Here is a 14,865-nt window from a genome sequence, read left to right as displayed (position 1 = left end):
AGATTTTTTTTTTTTGTCATCATTGCTGTAAAATCGTCTTCACAAAGGGCAGAGGGAAGGCAGGGAGAAGAGGCGGGGGCTGAGGAAGGCCTGGACCCTCCAGGGTCGTGTTTTGGTCGCATAGTTTGGTAATCTAACCAAACAGGAGGAGGTAGTGACCAAGCTGGGCTGCACCGATACCCAGCCACCAGCACCGAATGTGACCTTTTTTTTTTATCAATATATGCATCCCCCCCCCCGCCCAAAATGAAGTTACAGGCGGAAATAAAACCATGGTTCTCAAACCTTTGGCCCCCTTTATGCTCTCTAAAGTTAATGAGGACTCCAAACAGCTGCTGTTTATGTAGGGATAGCTCCATAGTTAGCATATTAGAAATTAAGACCGAGGCATTTAAAATAGTAATTTATGTAAAAGTAACAATAATTAGCCCATTAGGTGTTAACATAACATTTCTGATGAAATATAAGTGTATTTCCCAGGACAGAAAAAGTTAGTGAGAAGGCATTGTTTACATTTTTTTAAATGGCTGGCTTAATACAAGACAGCTGGGTTCTCAGGGCCGTTTCTGTATTTAATCTATTGCAACAGCACACGGCCTGTAGCCTCTGGAAAACTCCATGTACGCTCCTGAGAGAATGAGAGTGAAAAGGGCAAATAACTTCTAGGTACCATTATGAAAATCATTTTCACCCACAGACCTTGTGAAAGGGGCTGGAGGACCCCAGGGGTTTGCAGACCACACTGGAAACCACTGCAATAAATTACAGCATTAAAAACTGCTGCTGTCGTGGGTGAGGATTTAGAATTACATGTATGGTTGGAATTCAACTATGTTGAATTTTTTATTTTGTAAAGATTGAATGGAAATATACTAAGAAGTCTATAGTCATTGCCTCTGGGTGGAGAGATGATGGGCAATTCTTTTCTTAATACCTCCCTGCTTTTCCATGGTGTCTCTGCGTTGTTTTTGTGGCCAAAAACAACATTTCTGTTTGAGGGAAGGTCTGGGTAGCAGAGGCTTACCGTGCCCTGCAGGATAAGCTGGGAGAGAAGAAAGTCATTTGAAATCATTAGCAGCCAGCCTCCGGGGAGGGGGCGTCACAAAGCAGGGCTGCCCCCCCCCCCACACACACACACACACACACACACACACACCCGTGCTGATCTGATCTCGCTGGATGCCTGGCACCTGGCGTACAGTCACCACGGGCACACGCGGCCCGACCCACACACAATCTGGAAGAGATGAGAATTAAAACTGGCTCAAGCTAATCACGGCTAGAGGAAGGTCAAACACAGCTGACTATCAGATCTCGGGATGGGGTAGGACGATTCATCGCTAAAGCCATAGACTCGACCACAAAAAAAATAATTAAAAAATTTTATTTTCTCCGTAAAAAAATAAAATAAAATAATTACATACCCATGGGCGGAATGTGTATGACAACAGGCCAATAGCATGTAAATGAGCATGTAAATTGCCCAGAGGAAACTACAGGAGATTAATGGATAAGAACCAGGACCACAAACACTTAGCATTAAGCAGGTGCCGGACTGGTTTCTGAAAGAGCTTGCCCGTCAACGAGCTCGTTTGGTCCTCAAACAAGATACCGTCAGATTAGCAAACATTTTAAAAAGTCATAGTTCTACTGCTCAAGGACAAGAAGACACGGTCACATTTACACACAACCGATGGCGTGTGCCATGGACGGGAGGCTGCGCAGCCACTGGCAATCGCGCCGTCGGTCTGTGCGCAGGCAGGGAAAGATGTGCAGCCGATGGGAGTGAGAACTCAGCACAGGGGGTGAAGGTGGCATCGGAGCACACCCAGCCCGCTTCCCGGCTCTGAGGTGCAGGCAGCAAGGGACACTGGGCAGCAAGAGGAAATACCAATTTCACATCTGGGGGTCCTGCGGTGACACCAGCTTCCCCTCTCATCACCCTGGACAACAAGCCCCCCATCCCCTGCCCAACCCCCCCCCCCCACACACACACCCCACACAGGCAGAGCCCCGGGTCACGTCAGCTTTTTCAGGCCTCCCTCCTGAATCAGAATAAGCAGCAGCAAATCTCTAACATGCAACGGACACCAAAGCAAAAAGACAAAAGGAATTGAAAAGAGAGAAACGTCTCAGAACACACAGGAAAACTTTCGAATAACTCAGACAGCTAAGAGAAGACCTTATAAATATGTAATAAACAAATATACTATATACTTTTAAAAGGAACATTCAGAAAACAAGAAACAGCCCTTGGAATGTAAAAATATGATAGAATGCTTTTCTGAATCTATGTTATATTTCAGCACAAAAGTTTAACTATATGACAGCAGAGATACAAAATAAATTTTAAAAAGATTGAAAGAACAAGTGGAGAAAACTTCCCAGAAAAAAAAAAAAAAAAACAGAAAGGCAACGAGGTAGAAAACTATAGAGAGAAAAGATTTTTTTTTTTTATTAGAAGGGTACTCCAGGGACACCCAGGCCACGCAAGAGCTTTGCCCAGCGCCCAGGGTGTCACCCATCTGTGGCCTGATCATGGGAAGGAAGCAGGCCCAGGACCTGGCGAAGCATTTCAGCCCCGGTCACGGTGTCCCGCAGGGGGGTGGAGGCACGCTCTCTTTCATCTCCTGGAGTAAAGAGACTTCAGGAAGCTCGCCAGAGAAAGGCGATGCGCAAGTGGCTTTCAAGGGACCCTGGGCTGAGCCCCGCGGTCTCACTCACTCGCACCTCCCACCTGCACCCCAGTGCTCTGGTCCCTGCACCCCTGCACGGCACTCCACTGCCCGTGCATGGGGTCCCTCGGTGTGTGTCGGGGGACAGATGCCTGACGAGAAACAGCAGGAGCTAGGAGAAAAGATCTAGAGGTCGGAGTGACTCACCCACCCCTTCTTTTAAGGGGTAAAAATACTATCCATTATCGGGGGGAAATAACCATCCTGCCATTTTGAACGCTGGTTACAAAAACGAAGTACCTGTGCTCTGGTTAAACCCAGATGCATGTGGGAAGAAAGACTAGAAGGAGTGCTGCCTGGAAAGGTCCCGGTCACTGTCCTTGAGGGGAGAGTGTGTGGTAACATTTTTAATCCCTGCCATTTCTGTTTTTCTTTTTCTTTTTGCATTTTGCATTTTTTTCCCAATATGTTATCACTTACATGGTAACAAAGTTAAATCTAAAACAACTCGCTTTTTAAAGAGAAGGACAAAGCCGTCACTGGGCGCTAGGTGGGCGCCTTTAAGAGTCTTCTGTGTCCAAGCTTTAAAAGCAGTGGGGAATAATTTACTAGACGGTCTCAATGCCTAAGTGTGCCAATTTTGCAATCTGCATTTTCCAATTACATTAAAAGCATTTTCCCAAATTGCTCTATTCTTCCCTTAATGACAAGGGATGAGCTGGATGAGGCTGGTCCCCTGAGGACAGTCTGCGCCTTCCCAGGGGCTGTTTCTGCCCTGCCCTGGCTACACAGGCTACAGAGCCCAGTGAAGTTTTCCCAGAGCGGAAAACACGTCTTCCTTTCCTCCCTCCATCAACCCGGGTGTTTTTTTTTCGTAAGGCGAGAGCTTGCAAGGCCATTCTGGCAGCCAATGAGAAGTGGGTACCGTCTCGTTTGTTGGCCTCGGAACTTCACAGCTTTCATATGGGGGAGAGGAGTGTCAAAAATCCTCACTTCCCACGAAGAGGAGGCTGAGGAGGCTCCGCAGCCCTGCTGTCCTGCAGCCTGGAGCCCTCACTCCCAAGCCTGGGAGGATTCACTGAAGGGAGAGGAGCCCAGAGAGGGCAGCACACAAACACTTCCCACAGAGGGCCCAGCAACACACGGCCGCCTGACCTCACCGTGTGCCCTCGGGCAAGTGTCTTTCCCTCTCTGGGCCCCCAGCCAATGAAGATGGAGCCGGGTGCCTTCTGCACACACACAGGCGCACGCAGGCACACACCACCCATCCCCTCCTCGCTCGCCTAATTACCCTTGATGCGCGTTAATCACTCACTCCCCAATTACCTCACGCCCACCACCACAACCCAGCCCTCCTCCCAGCTGTGCATCGCTCACTTCCCATAGATTCCCCTCGTGCTTGGAATAAATTGCCCATCATCTGCATAATGCTCCCCATCTCTTCACTCCACACATCAAATCATTTCTCCATCTCATTCTGCAAAATCTGTCAAGAATAATTCTTTCAAAACTGAAATAACCCTCACTCTGGCACTTGAATCCATAAATTTCTTGTCTCTGAATGTGAGATATATTACTTTCTACAAAGCACATCTAAGAGACCCTAATATAATAGAATACGCTAACAATGATACATTCGCCGGGACCTGCAATACATAAAAATGTAAATCCGAGCCACCACAGAAATCATCCCTTCTCCGTAAGCCCCTCAACAGAACCCAGGGGCTTGATGCTGGGACGGCGCTGGGCACTGCTGGGGGGAGGGGACTTGCTTTCTCATCCTTTATTCTACTCTCAGGGGCGGGGAGCAGAGGGCCTTGCAGCCTTTTGCTCAGCTGTGGAGTCTGACAGGCAGCTCCCCATCCTGCCTCTGCCATTTACCAGCTGTGTGACTGTGGACAAATCCCTTAACCTCTGTGCCTCCACGTCCACGTCTGTACAGCAGAAGTGAGAACAGCCCCTGCCTCCTAGGCCTTGGGGAAGACAAGAGGGACTGTTTGGGACTTTGCCTCCCAGGTGGTAAGCGCTTGGGGACGGTGAGCTCTTCCCAGCCTCTGCTCTGGCCTCAAGCCTCTCAGAGGTCACAGGGCTGGCAAGCAGCACAGTGAGACCACAGTGTCCAGGCTCCAGAACCAAGTCCTTTCTTTCAGACGCACATGGGAAGGGCCCGGCTGAACCCGGTGCCTCCCTGGCCAGAGGGAGGTGGGCACATCTCGCTTTCCAGGGTTTCTTCAGGTGTAAACCGCTCCTCCTTGCCGGAGCCTCAGACACAAAACACTGTGTGAACCGGCCAACATTGAAACATGATCGGGTTGGACGCATGGACCCAGCCCTCCAATCCCTACCTTCTAAGTGTGCAGTTCGTGAAAACAGAATGGCTTGGTACAGACAACCCCAAAAACTTCAAAATCTTTAAAAGTATCTATCTCAGGAACACTGACACTGAAGCTCTTACAAACTCTGCATCTACAGACAGACTACAAAAGCTTCACAAAAAAACAGGGGTTACATTAAGAGGTGGAGGATTCTAACTTGTCTTCTCTCTGTTTTTTAACTGATCAACACAGGTGCAGGAGAGTCACAAACATCACCTCCTTCCTTCTCCATAGCAACAACCCAAATCGGTAGCCATGATCCCCATTTTACCAATGAGGCAACTCGGGGATCAGAGAGGCTAAGAGATTTTCCGAAAGTCACACAGCTATCAGGCAGCAGCAGGGAAGGAAACCAGGAGTCTGATGGGACGACGGCACAGAAGGTCTGCCAACCTACTCAGGTCGCACTCGCCACACACAAAGGCTTTCTTTAGCTAAAACCCCATCTTAACTGCATCAAGGCAGCAAAAAAAAAAAAAAAAAAAAAAAGACTTTTCTTTGCAAATTAATGCCAATTTATGTTACATCCTTTTATCATGGAGACATTTACATATACAAGCAGGGTATGCCCCTTAATTTCAAAAAAAAATACATTTACATATAGCCATGTTCACTGCAGGACTGACTTTTCAAAACAAAAGCAGGACATGACAGGAAATGACATGGAATTAGCAAAGTCTGGAATTTGAGACAGTCGGAAAAATATGTTTGGGGACATTTTTTGTTAACATAGAAAAATGCCCCTTATAAAGAGTACAGAAAAAAGGGGGTGAGGGGGGAGATCCAAGCTGTACAGACGACGCAGCGTGAGCCCAATTCTGTAAACATACAGGCGCGTCCTCCAGCCCAGGGAGGGCCCCAATGTTAATGGGGTGCCCACTCAGGCTTAGGACTAGCAATGATGTCTGCTGTATCCTTTGTGCCTCATATTTTCTGTATTTCCTGTTTTTCACAGTAAACATCTATTACATTCATGATCAAAAAGGAGAAGTGTAGCCCTGGCTGGTGTGGCTCAGTTGGTTGAGCATCATCTTGTGCACCAAAAGGTTGTGGATTTGATTCCCAGTCAGGGCATATGCCGGGGCTGCGGACTCAACCCCCAGGAGGGGGTGTTTCTCTCTCTCTCCCTCTTCCTTCCTCTCTTTCTAAAAAATAATTTAAAAAAAAAAATAAGGAAAAGTTCATATGTAAGCATTTTAAGGAAGTTTGTTATTGGAAGAATTCCCTGAAGAAATCACTGTGTAAAACAGATAAACAACACCTAATTCATATATTTCCTTAGGATCCTTTGTGTTTCAGAACTCCCGATTTTCACGCACAGAAGCGAGAAGCCTGCGCTATGCCTCTGGGAACGCTCGGGCACCTGGCAGGGGGCTCCGTACACGGGCCGACAATAAGGTTGGTTCAAGGAGGTCACGTCGCTGCTGCTTCCTTCAAAAAGGGCCTCGGAGTCTGAATGGCACCTTTATGTGCAGTGAGCATTCAAGCGTGTTGAGCCAAACGAGGACACGGGGAAAAGCGAGGAGTACAGAAAAGGGTCTCGGTGCCGGGATCACAGCTCCGGAGAACAGATGCTCGCGACAGACGCGGGCAGGAAGGGGTCGCTGACACGAAAACAGAGCATCGGTGGGGAGTTATGAATCATTGTTTTATTTTGCTTAATTTCTCTAGCTGTAAATTTTTCAAAACTAATATGAGCATATTTTACAGCTCACAGAACATTTAGAACATATTAAAATAAGTATCTTTCCACTGTAATGTGCCCAATTGAAATTTATGAATTCCAAAGCTACATTTTAAGGAGATGAAGGAACTGGCACTCCACGTTCTGTAGATTAATCAGATGGATTGTGTTGTTTTTCTCCTGATCAGAAAAAAAAAAAAAAAATCGTATCTCAGTAGCTGTTACCTTGAATCAAGGATTCTTCCAGATTCTAGAAGCTTACAGAGCTGCTTATATTAAGTCCCACTGTGCCCCCTGGTGGAAAGTGGGGTTTGTGCACTTAAAACACAGTCCTTCCCCAAAGGCTGGAAATAAAATCCCAAACAATTTTTTTAATCTTTACTAATCCACTTAACATGTACAAAACTCTGTGCAGGTGCCACGGAGAATATAAAAATGAGTCTGGCACAGGTCCCGTGCTCAAGTAGCTTAAAATCTACACGGTGTAGCAGATACGGTTCCATGGCTACGCAGGCAGAACGAGACCACCGCATGCTGAGGAAAAGAGAAAATTCCTGGAGAAAGCAAGAAGAGCACACAGGAAGTGCCTACTATGTGTCAGACACCACGCTAGGTAGTTCATATCCAGTGTCATTTGTTTTTCATGAAAACCCAGAAAGGCATGTGTAAGTAGCTCCACTTTACACACACGGGGGAAGCTCAGAGAAGTTAAGTGACTTGCCAGAGATCACACAGCCAGTGGCAGAGGGAGCATCCAAAGTGAAGCACTGTGACCCCAGCCTCCAAACTCTTCCCTCCTTCCTGATCCGGTGGGGGGGTCGGGGGGAGAAGGCACTCTGGCAGACTTTAACCAAAGGCAAGGGGAAAGGCACCCTAGGGAAGGGAGCAGAGTGGGGGGGTGCTCATTGCCTGCTGCACCCACCATCTGCTCTCCACCCAGGACCGGAGTGCAGTAAGCCAGGACTCCTACCTGCACCCACAGCCCTGTCCCCACTCCAGACTCAGTGACCACAAAATACCTCCTATGCCCCCTGCATCATATACCAGATCACAAGGTTCCCCAAGATCTACCACCGCCCACCCTCTGACATCATCCTGCCCAGGAACCTGAGAGCACAGCACATCTGAGGGCTCAGCCAAGACCTCCCTCGCCTAGTCCCCATCTAGTCCCGTCTGTCTTGAAAACTCGTGCATCTTAAAGCAGAGAGAACCCTGGCTAACGGTTTATAAAAGCCCTCATTTTCAGGACACCACCATAAGGAGAGGATCGGGAGTCACTCAGCCATGCTCTGCACCTGGGGCCACCTCCAAAGCCGCTCCTACAGCCTCCTCGGGGGACGAACACTGCAGTGGACAGGGCGCCCTGCAGGCTGCCAGGCCCAGCAGCACACACCATCTCCTCGGGGCGGGCAGCACAGCCACTGACCAGCCCAGCCCCACTGCAAAGGCCCTGGACCCAGGTCTCAGTGCATCACCCCTGGGCTTGACCAGCCTTCCCAAGCTGGACCGAGCGCGCCCTCTTCTGGTCAAGAGGTGTCACAGCTAGTTGGCTGCTCCATGGTCCCCTCCATGGGGCCCTTTCTACGTCCCCAGTGCACACTCACCTACTCCACGAACACTCGCTACACAACTGAGCAAACACAATGCCCCAAACCAGTGGTTTCACTCAGATGCTCTCTGTCTGAAAATTATCAAGGGGGCCTCTTCCTCCTCAAGATTGCTGTCAACATCTGCCAAACGGCCTCCCCCTCCACGTACTAGGAAGGGGCTGCCCGCATCCCTCAGGTGGCCCGCCTGTGACCACGCTATCCTCCACCAAACTCCACCATGCGCCCAGCGTTAGCCTGGGTGCTTTAGACACAGCACCTGGGCATCTGTCCCACCTGAGAAGCCCCAGCCACACAACTCATCTGCTGGTTCTACTGAGGTGGAAACAGGCTCAGAGAGGTTAGGTGCCTTGCTCAAGGTCACAAAGCTCTTGAGGATGGAAATGAACCCCGAGCCCAGATCACTGTAACTCCAGACCACAGATGGGGCCTGCCAGACGCTGCCTGGCCACACCCAGACCCCACACAGCCCTCTCCGTGGGCACAGACTCTCAGGAAGGAGAGCCGAGAAGCCCCGGGACTGTGGGACCGACCCACGCCTGTGACAACGCACAGCAGGAGGCCAGGAGGCCAGAAGCCTCTGGGCAGACCTCAGGGCTGCCTCGCAGGAAGAGCCCCAAAGACCTGCGTGTAAACCCCTGGGCCCCAGACGGAAGCCAGAACGTGACCACGGCCCCGCGTAACTCTACCAGCCTGAAAAGAACACAAGTCGGGTCAGAACTCCAACTGGCCACTTAAAAATGACCCCAGTGATTCGGCTCACATCGCTGTGGGTGGGCTTCCTTTCTTCACCTCAGAAAGCGCCTCCTAGGGTAAAAGCTCAAAACAGAACTTGCAAATACAGTGACCTGGGCAGGCTGGCTCCAGAACTCTGAGAAAAACAGAGGGAAGAAGAGACATTTGTTGAGCACCAACGGGGTACCTAGCTCTGTGCCAGGGGCTTGGTGAGTGTTTTTCCCACATGATCACAGACACGGGTACGATGATGCCCTTTCCAGATGCGATGCCAGATGGAGGGCACAGGTCAGGCCAGTGGACCAGCTGCTACCCAGCAAAGCTGGATGAGAAGCCATGTCACCCCAACACCAAAGCCATTTTCTTTCCAGGAAGCTTCAGTCCAAATCTCTTTGGCCCCTCCTACATAAGTGCTGTGCTAGGTGCCGAGGAGAGCGAGGAGGGACACAGAGTACAGCTCAGAGGGTTGGAGACAGGTTACAGGCAGGTGGGACACGCCTGTGACACTATTCACCTGTGCCGTTGAGGCTTGCTTACTGCAAGTCTGCATTACTTCAGTATACATTAAAATCAGTAAATAACAATAAAAAAACTGGAAGCCTCCAACAGGCCACCAGTCCTTGTGTGGCCCCTGCCTATTTCCCCAGCCTCGGGCCCCTTAAGGCCTCCATGCTTAGAGCCAAGAATGCCCTCCCCCGCTTCCTTCACCAAGTGCACCACCCCTGCTTCTGAAGCCTTCACAAGCCCTCCCAGGCTGGAAGCCGTCCCTCCCACGGGGTTCCTGTAGCACTTATGTATCCAGCTGGAGGTCTGGCTGGGGTCTGGTCCTCACAGCCCTGGGCCCAGGATTCTGGGTGCCTCGCCACGCACCTGCAGCCCCTACCACAATGTGCGTGCCCTGAAGCCAAGGACGAGGTCTGTCTACCTCTGCACCCCCTGCATGTAACACTGCGCCTGGCACAGAGCTGGCATCGCTCAGCACTCCACGGGAGTCTCAGAAGATGTCCCGAGTGCACGGGGCTCAGGCCTGGCTGCTTTCTTCTCCCTCTGACCGCACTCTCCAGGGACCACATCCTCCCTGGATGCCAGCGTGTCTGGATGTCCTCAGTGCCCCCGCAGGGATACGGATTAGCATGTGGCGCCTGGCAAGGCAGTGCCAGGGAAGCACTGGGCTGAATGGACCAACGAGAACCCTCTCCTGAATGCATCAGAGAGAATTACAGAAATCCCCAAAAAGAACTGTGCCGCCTGTAACCCCCCACGTCACCGCTTTGAAGAATAACACATCCCAGCAGCTTGGTCCTGAGAGTAACTAAAAAGAGCAGTTCCACTCAAAACTTACCTTGAAGGTTTTATCCAGAGAAGCCGAGAGGAACATGTGGCTCTTTGAAAAGACGGGGCACCACTGGATGCTGCTGACGGGGCCCTTGTGGCCTCGCAGGTGGAAGAGGACCTTCTGGGATATCTGGGTTTCCTTATACGGGGTGCCCAGGTACGGCTGGATGAACTCGGACACGTGGGGGGCCGTGCACAGAGGGCGCGGGGCGCGCAGAGAGGGACCCCGGGCCTCCGCATCTTTGTTCTTGCCTGTTTCTGTGCTTAACGCTTGCGAGCATCTCAGCCTCTTCGGGGTGTAGGGTACAATACAGTCCTCTGGCCTTTTCTTCTGAAGAGAGCTGCCACTCTTCCCCGGGGTCTCAGGTTTGGGTTGGGCACCGGAAGGCGGCTCAGGGGGGTCGTAAGTTCCCCAGGAGAGTCTCGCCTGCTTCAAGCAGGCGGCTGCCCGGGGCCCACGGCCAGCGGGAGCGTGGCTGGTCCACAGGGAAGGACGAGGAGGCTCGCTTGTGGGGAAGGTGTCGTCGGGCTCTGTCCTGGGCCACTGTAGCCTCTGGCTGGGGCAAGAGCCTGGGTCGCTCCTCCAGAGCCGAGCCAGTGGGAGGCGCTGGCCGGCTGGGTCTTCACAGGAGCCGTGCGTGGTGGGCAGTGTGCCTCCTGTCCCGTCCAGGACTCCCGATGCGAAATCCTGACCGCGAGGTTCGACCGTAACACAAGAGTCCTTCCTCTGGCCAGCGGCAGCACAGCTTCCCGCAGGCTCGCTCTCAGCCTCGGAGTCTGAGTCGTCATAAGCCACCAACGAAGCCATTGAAGACGCCGTGTCCCGCGGTCCCTCGAGGGCAAACGACCTAAGACCAAAATCAGATGTCAGAAAGCGTGCATGGAAGAATAGTTACCGCCATGCGAAGTTAAAAGAAATCATGCCATCCAGCAAATCTAAGACAGAAAAAACCGTAAGAATAAACACATAAAGCATGAGGGCTTTTCTATACATCAGGCATAATTAATTAGAAGGGGTCATTTTCCTATGGAAATATGGGAATAAATTTAACACCCTCCCCCCACCCCCAAACTAGCAAGACCTACATGAAGAAAACAAAAGCTTTATTGAAAGACATAAAATAGAACCCAAGTACCTGTAGACACGATGCCTGGACAGAAAGACCCGGGACTTTAAAGATGCCTGCTGGTGCAATACAGATGATGTATTACAGAATGTATACCTGACACTATATAAATTTATTAACCAATGTCACCCCAATAAATTCAATACAAAAGAAAAAAAGGAGGAGGAACCAGGAAGTGCCAGCCAAATAACCCAGATGCTGGCAACCTTTCCACCACAAAAAAAGAAAGGATAATTATGGGGTGTAATAGCGTTGTTAGCTAATGCTATGGTGGTACTCATATTGCAATATATTAATGTACCAAATCAGCACGTGTGTTCCTTAAACTTGCACACTGTTATATGTCAATGGTATCTTAATAAAAATTAAAAATGTAAACATCATAATAACTTGAAAAATAAAGAAACTGTTGGAAGGGCAATTTGGGGAGTACCTATTACAAACTGAAACGTATCAGCGGTTCTCAACCTGTGGGTCGCGACCCCTGAAAATACATCCTGCATATCAGATATTTACATTACGATTCATGACAGTAGCAACATTACAGTTATGAAGTAGCAACGAAAATAATTTTATGGTTGGGGGTCACCACAGCATGAGGAACTGTATTAAAGGGTCGCGGCATTATGAAGGTTGAGAACCACTATCGTTTTTACTGCAACATCCCCACTATAGAACTGCATCCTACACAAATACCTGCATATGTTTGCAAAGACAGATGTACAAAGAGCCTGCAGCTTATTGGCCATTCAGTCATCAAAGGGATGAGGTTAGGTCTGAAAACCCTGAAATGGAAAGATCCACCAGGTGGGGAAAGCGTGCTACCCTCACCTCTGCCCTCTCTCTGGGCTCGTCCTTCCTTGTATTCTCTCTGGGACTCTCCCCCAGATACCCCATCTCCACTCGAAGCCAGTTGGAGTGACAGACCCACACGTCCAGGCGGAGGGGCCCGAGGTTGTCATCCAAACCTGCCAGTTTCACTCCAACACACAGACTCACACAGCAGGGAGTTCCCCCTCCCTAAAAAAGTCTTTCCTGAGATTCTGAGCCATCATACATGATAAAATGACCACCAGTTAGTTTCTAGAAGGAAGTATTCCATCTGGAGTTCAGTTCTGTGCTGTTAACATGAACTCGCCTCAAGAGGAAAACAAGGATGCGGCAAACGTCCCGTCCCGGACAGCAGAGGGCGCGGTGGAGCAGCGTGGAAAACTTCAGCGAGGACCAACTTCTGACCAAGCCCAGTGTGCCCGCCCTCCTTAATACACCGCTGAACTCCTCCTCCCCTGGGCGTGGGTAGGTCGGTGCCTCTGGGTCATCAGTCAAGCCATTCCAGACAGCCTGTCCACCCCTTAGAGAGGGATTTCAGGTCCCCTGGAATCAAACACCCCACCCCTTCCACGCCTTTCCCCCAAAGGCTGCCATTCACCCCAAACAAGCTAGGTCACCTGCCTCCTCCCCAAATCCCACCCTCACCTGCAGCCTCATCCACACACCAAGCCATCCTCTAAAATAAACTTCTAAAACAGGCCGGCCCGTCTCAGATGGAACTAATATCACATAGTGGGCTAAGTACACACTAATGGAACTGAGCACCGTGGATGACTTGGCACTTCTGTTCTCTAAATACCCGTCCTGATCAGACATCTCAACTCCTGTGCACAGCATCCCATTCCTTCCTGTCAAAGGGAACCCACCAGGCTCCCGCCAGCAGGGCAGGGCGCCTGTGCTTGGCCATTAGGATGCATTCTCACCCACCCAGCCCTCCACAGGGGTTCCCTCACAGAAGCCCACGGCCAGAATGAAAGACGAGGTCTGCAGCCAAAGATCAGAGAGCAGTGGGATTGGGGGCCCCCTAGCCCCGCTTCCGAACAAGGCAAGGCAGCGAGGATGGCATGAACGCAGGAGGGTGGACGGCAGGGATGCCAATACTACCTGCTTCATGTGCCTTGCATTCGTTCAGTAAACACTGACGCAGAACGGGCTACTCGCCAAGCCCCACACTAGGCACCCAGGGAAACGATGCCCTGCCCTCACCATGCTCACATGCCAGTGGGGAGAAACAGATCCTAATCAATGAGATGGGGGGGTCAGGGGGTGAGAAATCATAAGGAGAGAAGAGAGAGGAGAATAGAGGTGGCAGTGGGTGTGGGGGATCATTGAGGGAGGCTGAGGCAGGCCTAGGACAGGTGACACCTAAATAATGCTCCACGGGGGTCAGGGAGCAGATGGCGAGAAGCAACAAATCCTATCAAACGGGGTCAGAGAGAAGGGAACCAAGATGACTCGAAGAAAACAGGCAAAAACGGGGAGCCAGTGGGACAACCAAATTTTAGGAGAATGTTTTTATGTTTCTAAGAATATATTTTTTATGTTTCTAAGGCAATGGTTCTCAACCTTCCTAATGCCACGACCCTTTAATACAGTTCCTCATGCTGTGGTGACCCCCAATTTCACTGTTACAAATGGAACATAATTAAAGCATAGTAATTAATCACAAAAACAATATGTAATTATATATGTGTTTTCCGATGGTCTTAGGCGACGCCTGTGAAAGGGTCGTGCGACCCCCAAAGGGGTCGCGACCCACAGGTTGAGAACCGCTGCTCTAGAGGCAAAAGTGGGGGAGGAAATTTTTTCATGGAAAGACGGGGTGATTATACAGACAGGAAGAGGTACAGCTAGAAGAAAAGGAAAGCTCACGGGAGAAACGGAGCTGGGCGTGGCAAGGACCCTCAGCAGCCCGGCAGCTGCCTGAGGACAGGAGTTTTCGTGTTTCGCTCACTGTTGGGTCCCAGCACCGGATGGGAGGGGCACAGAGAAAGTAAAGACACAGGAGATTCTCATTCAACAAGCATTTCCCGGTTGCCCACTCTGTGCCAAGCTTTCTGTTGGGTCTGATGTTGGGCCAGAGACTAAACGCGAAACACGATCCCACGCCGGAGGCCACAGACTAATGAAGAGAACAAACAAGATACGACCAGAGCTGGGTTTTGAAGAATGAACAGGAGTTAGCCGAGCTGTCAAGAGCGAGAGGTTAAGGGTGATCCCGAGCACGGCGCGTTCGGAAAGAGCCTACGATGAAGGGGAGGACAGCGGCGGTGAAAGGTCCGCGACAAGGGGCGCGGAGGGCTCGCGCCGCGCCGGGCAGCACCCTCCCGCCCCAGGCCCGCCGCTCACCACACACACCGGAAGCGCTCGATCCCTCCCGGAGCCGGTCCTCCCGGAGCCGGTCCTACCTGCACTCCGCCCCCCAGTCGTGTTCCGCCAGCGCCGAGGCATCCAACCAATCAGCGGTGGCCTCTGTCCCGCCCCGCAAGAACAGCC

General features: G+C 50.9%; 1 protein-coding gene across 4 annotated transcripts in view; it reads right to left on the bottom strand.

Annotated features, from left to right (window-relative positions):
• The window catches only part of WDR25 (WD repeat domain 25), a 141,910-nt gene extending 127,117 nt beyond the window's left edge, over positions 1-14,793 (bottom strand). The window contains exons 1-2 of one of the 4 annotated variants that reach the window (XM_081090927.1): positions 14,719-14,793; positions 10,419-11,259 (exon numbers count right to left, since the gene is read on the bottom strand). In XM_081090927.1, the coding sequence (XP_080947053.1) occupies positions 10,419-11,219 (801 nt within the window). In that variant the 5' untranslated portion in view covers positions 11,220-11,259; positions 14,719-14,793. Of the gene's footprint in view, positions 1-10,418; positions 11,260-12,369; positions 12,541-12,676; positions 12,885-14,718 lie in introns of those variants that run through there. The other 3 variants (XM_081090929.1, XM_081090928.1, XM_081090926.1) reach the window with 3 other exon arrangements.
• Positions 14,794-14,865: the final 72 nt, after the last annotated feature.

This window comes from Myotis nattereri (genome assembly GCF_964212035.1).
Source record: "Myotis nattereri genome assembly, chromosome: 1".
NCBI lineage: Eukaryota > Metazoa > Chordata > Mammalia > Chiroptera > Vespertilionidae > Myotis > Myotis nattereri.
This window is presented reverse-complemented; position numbering and strand designations above follow the sequence as displayed.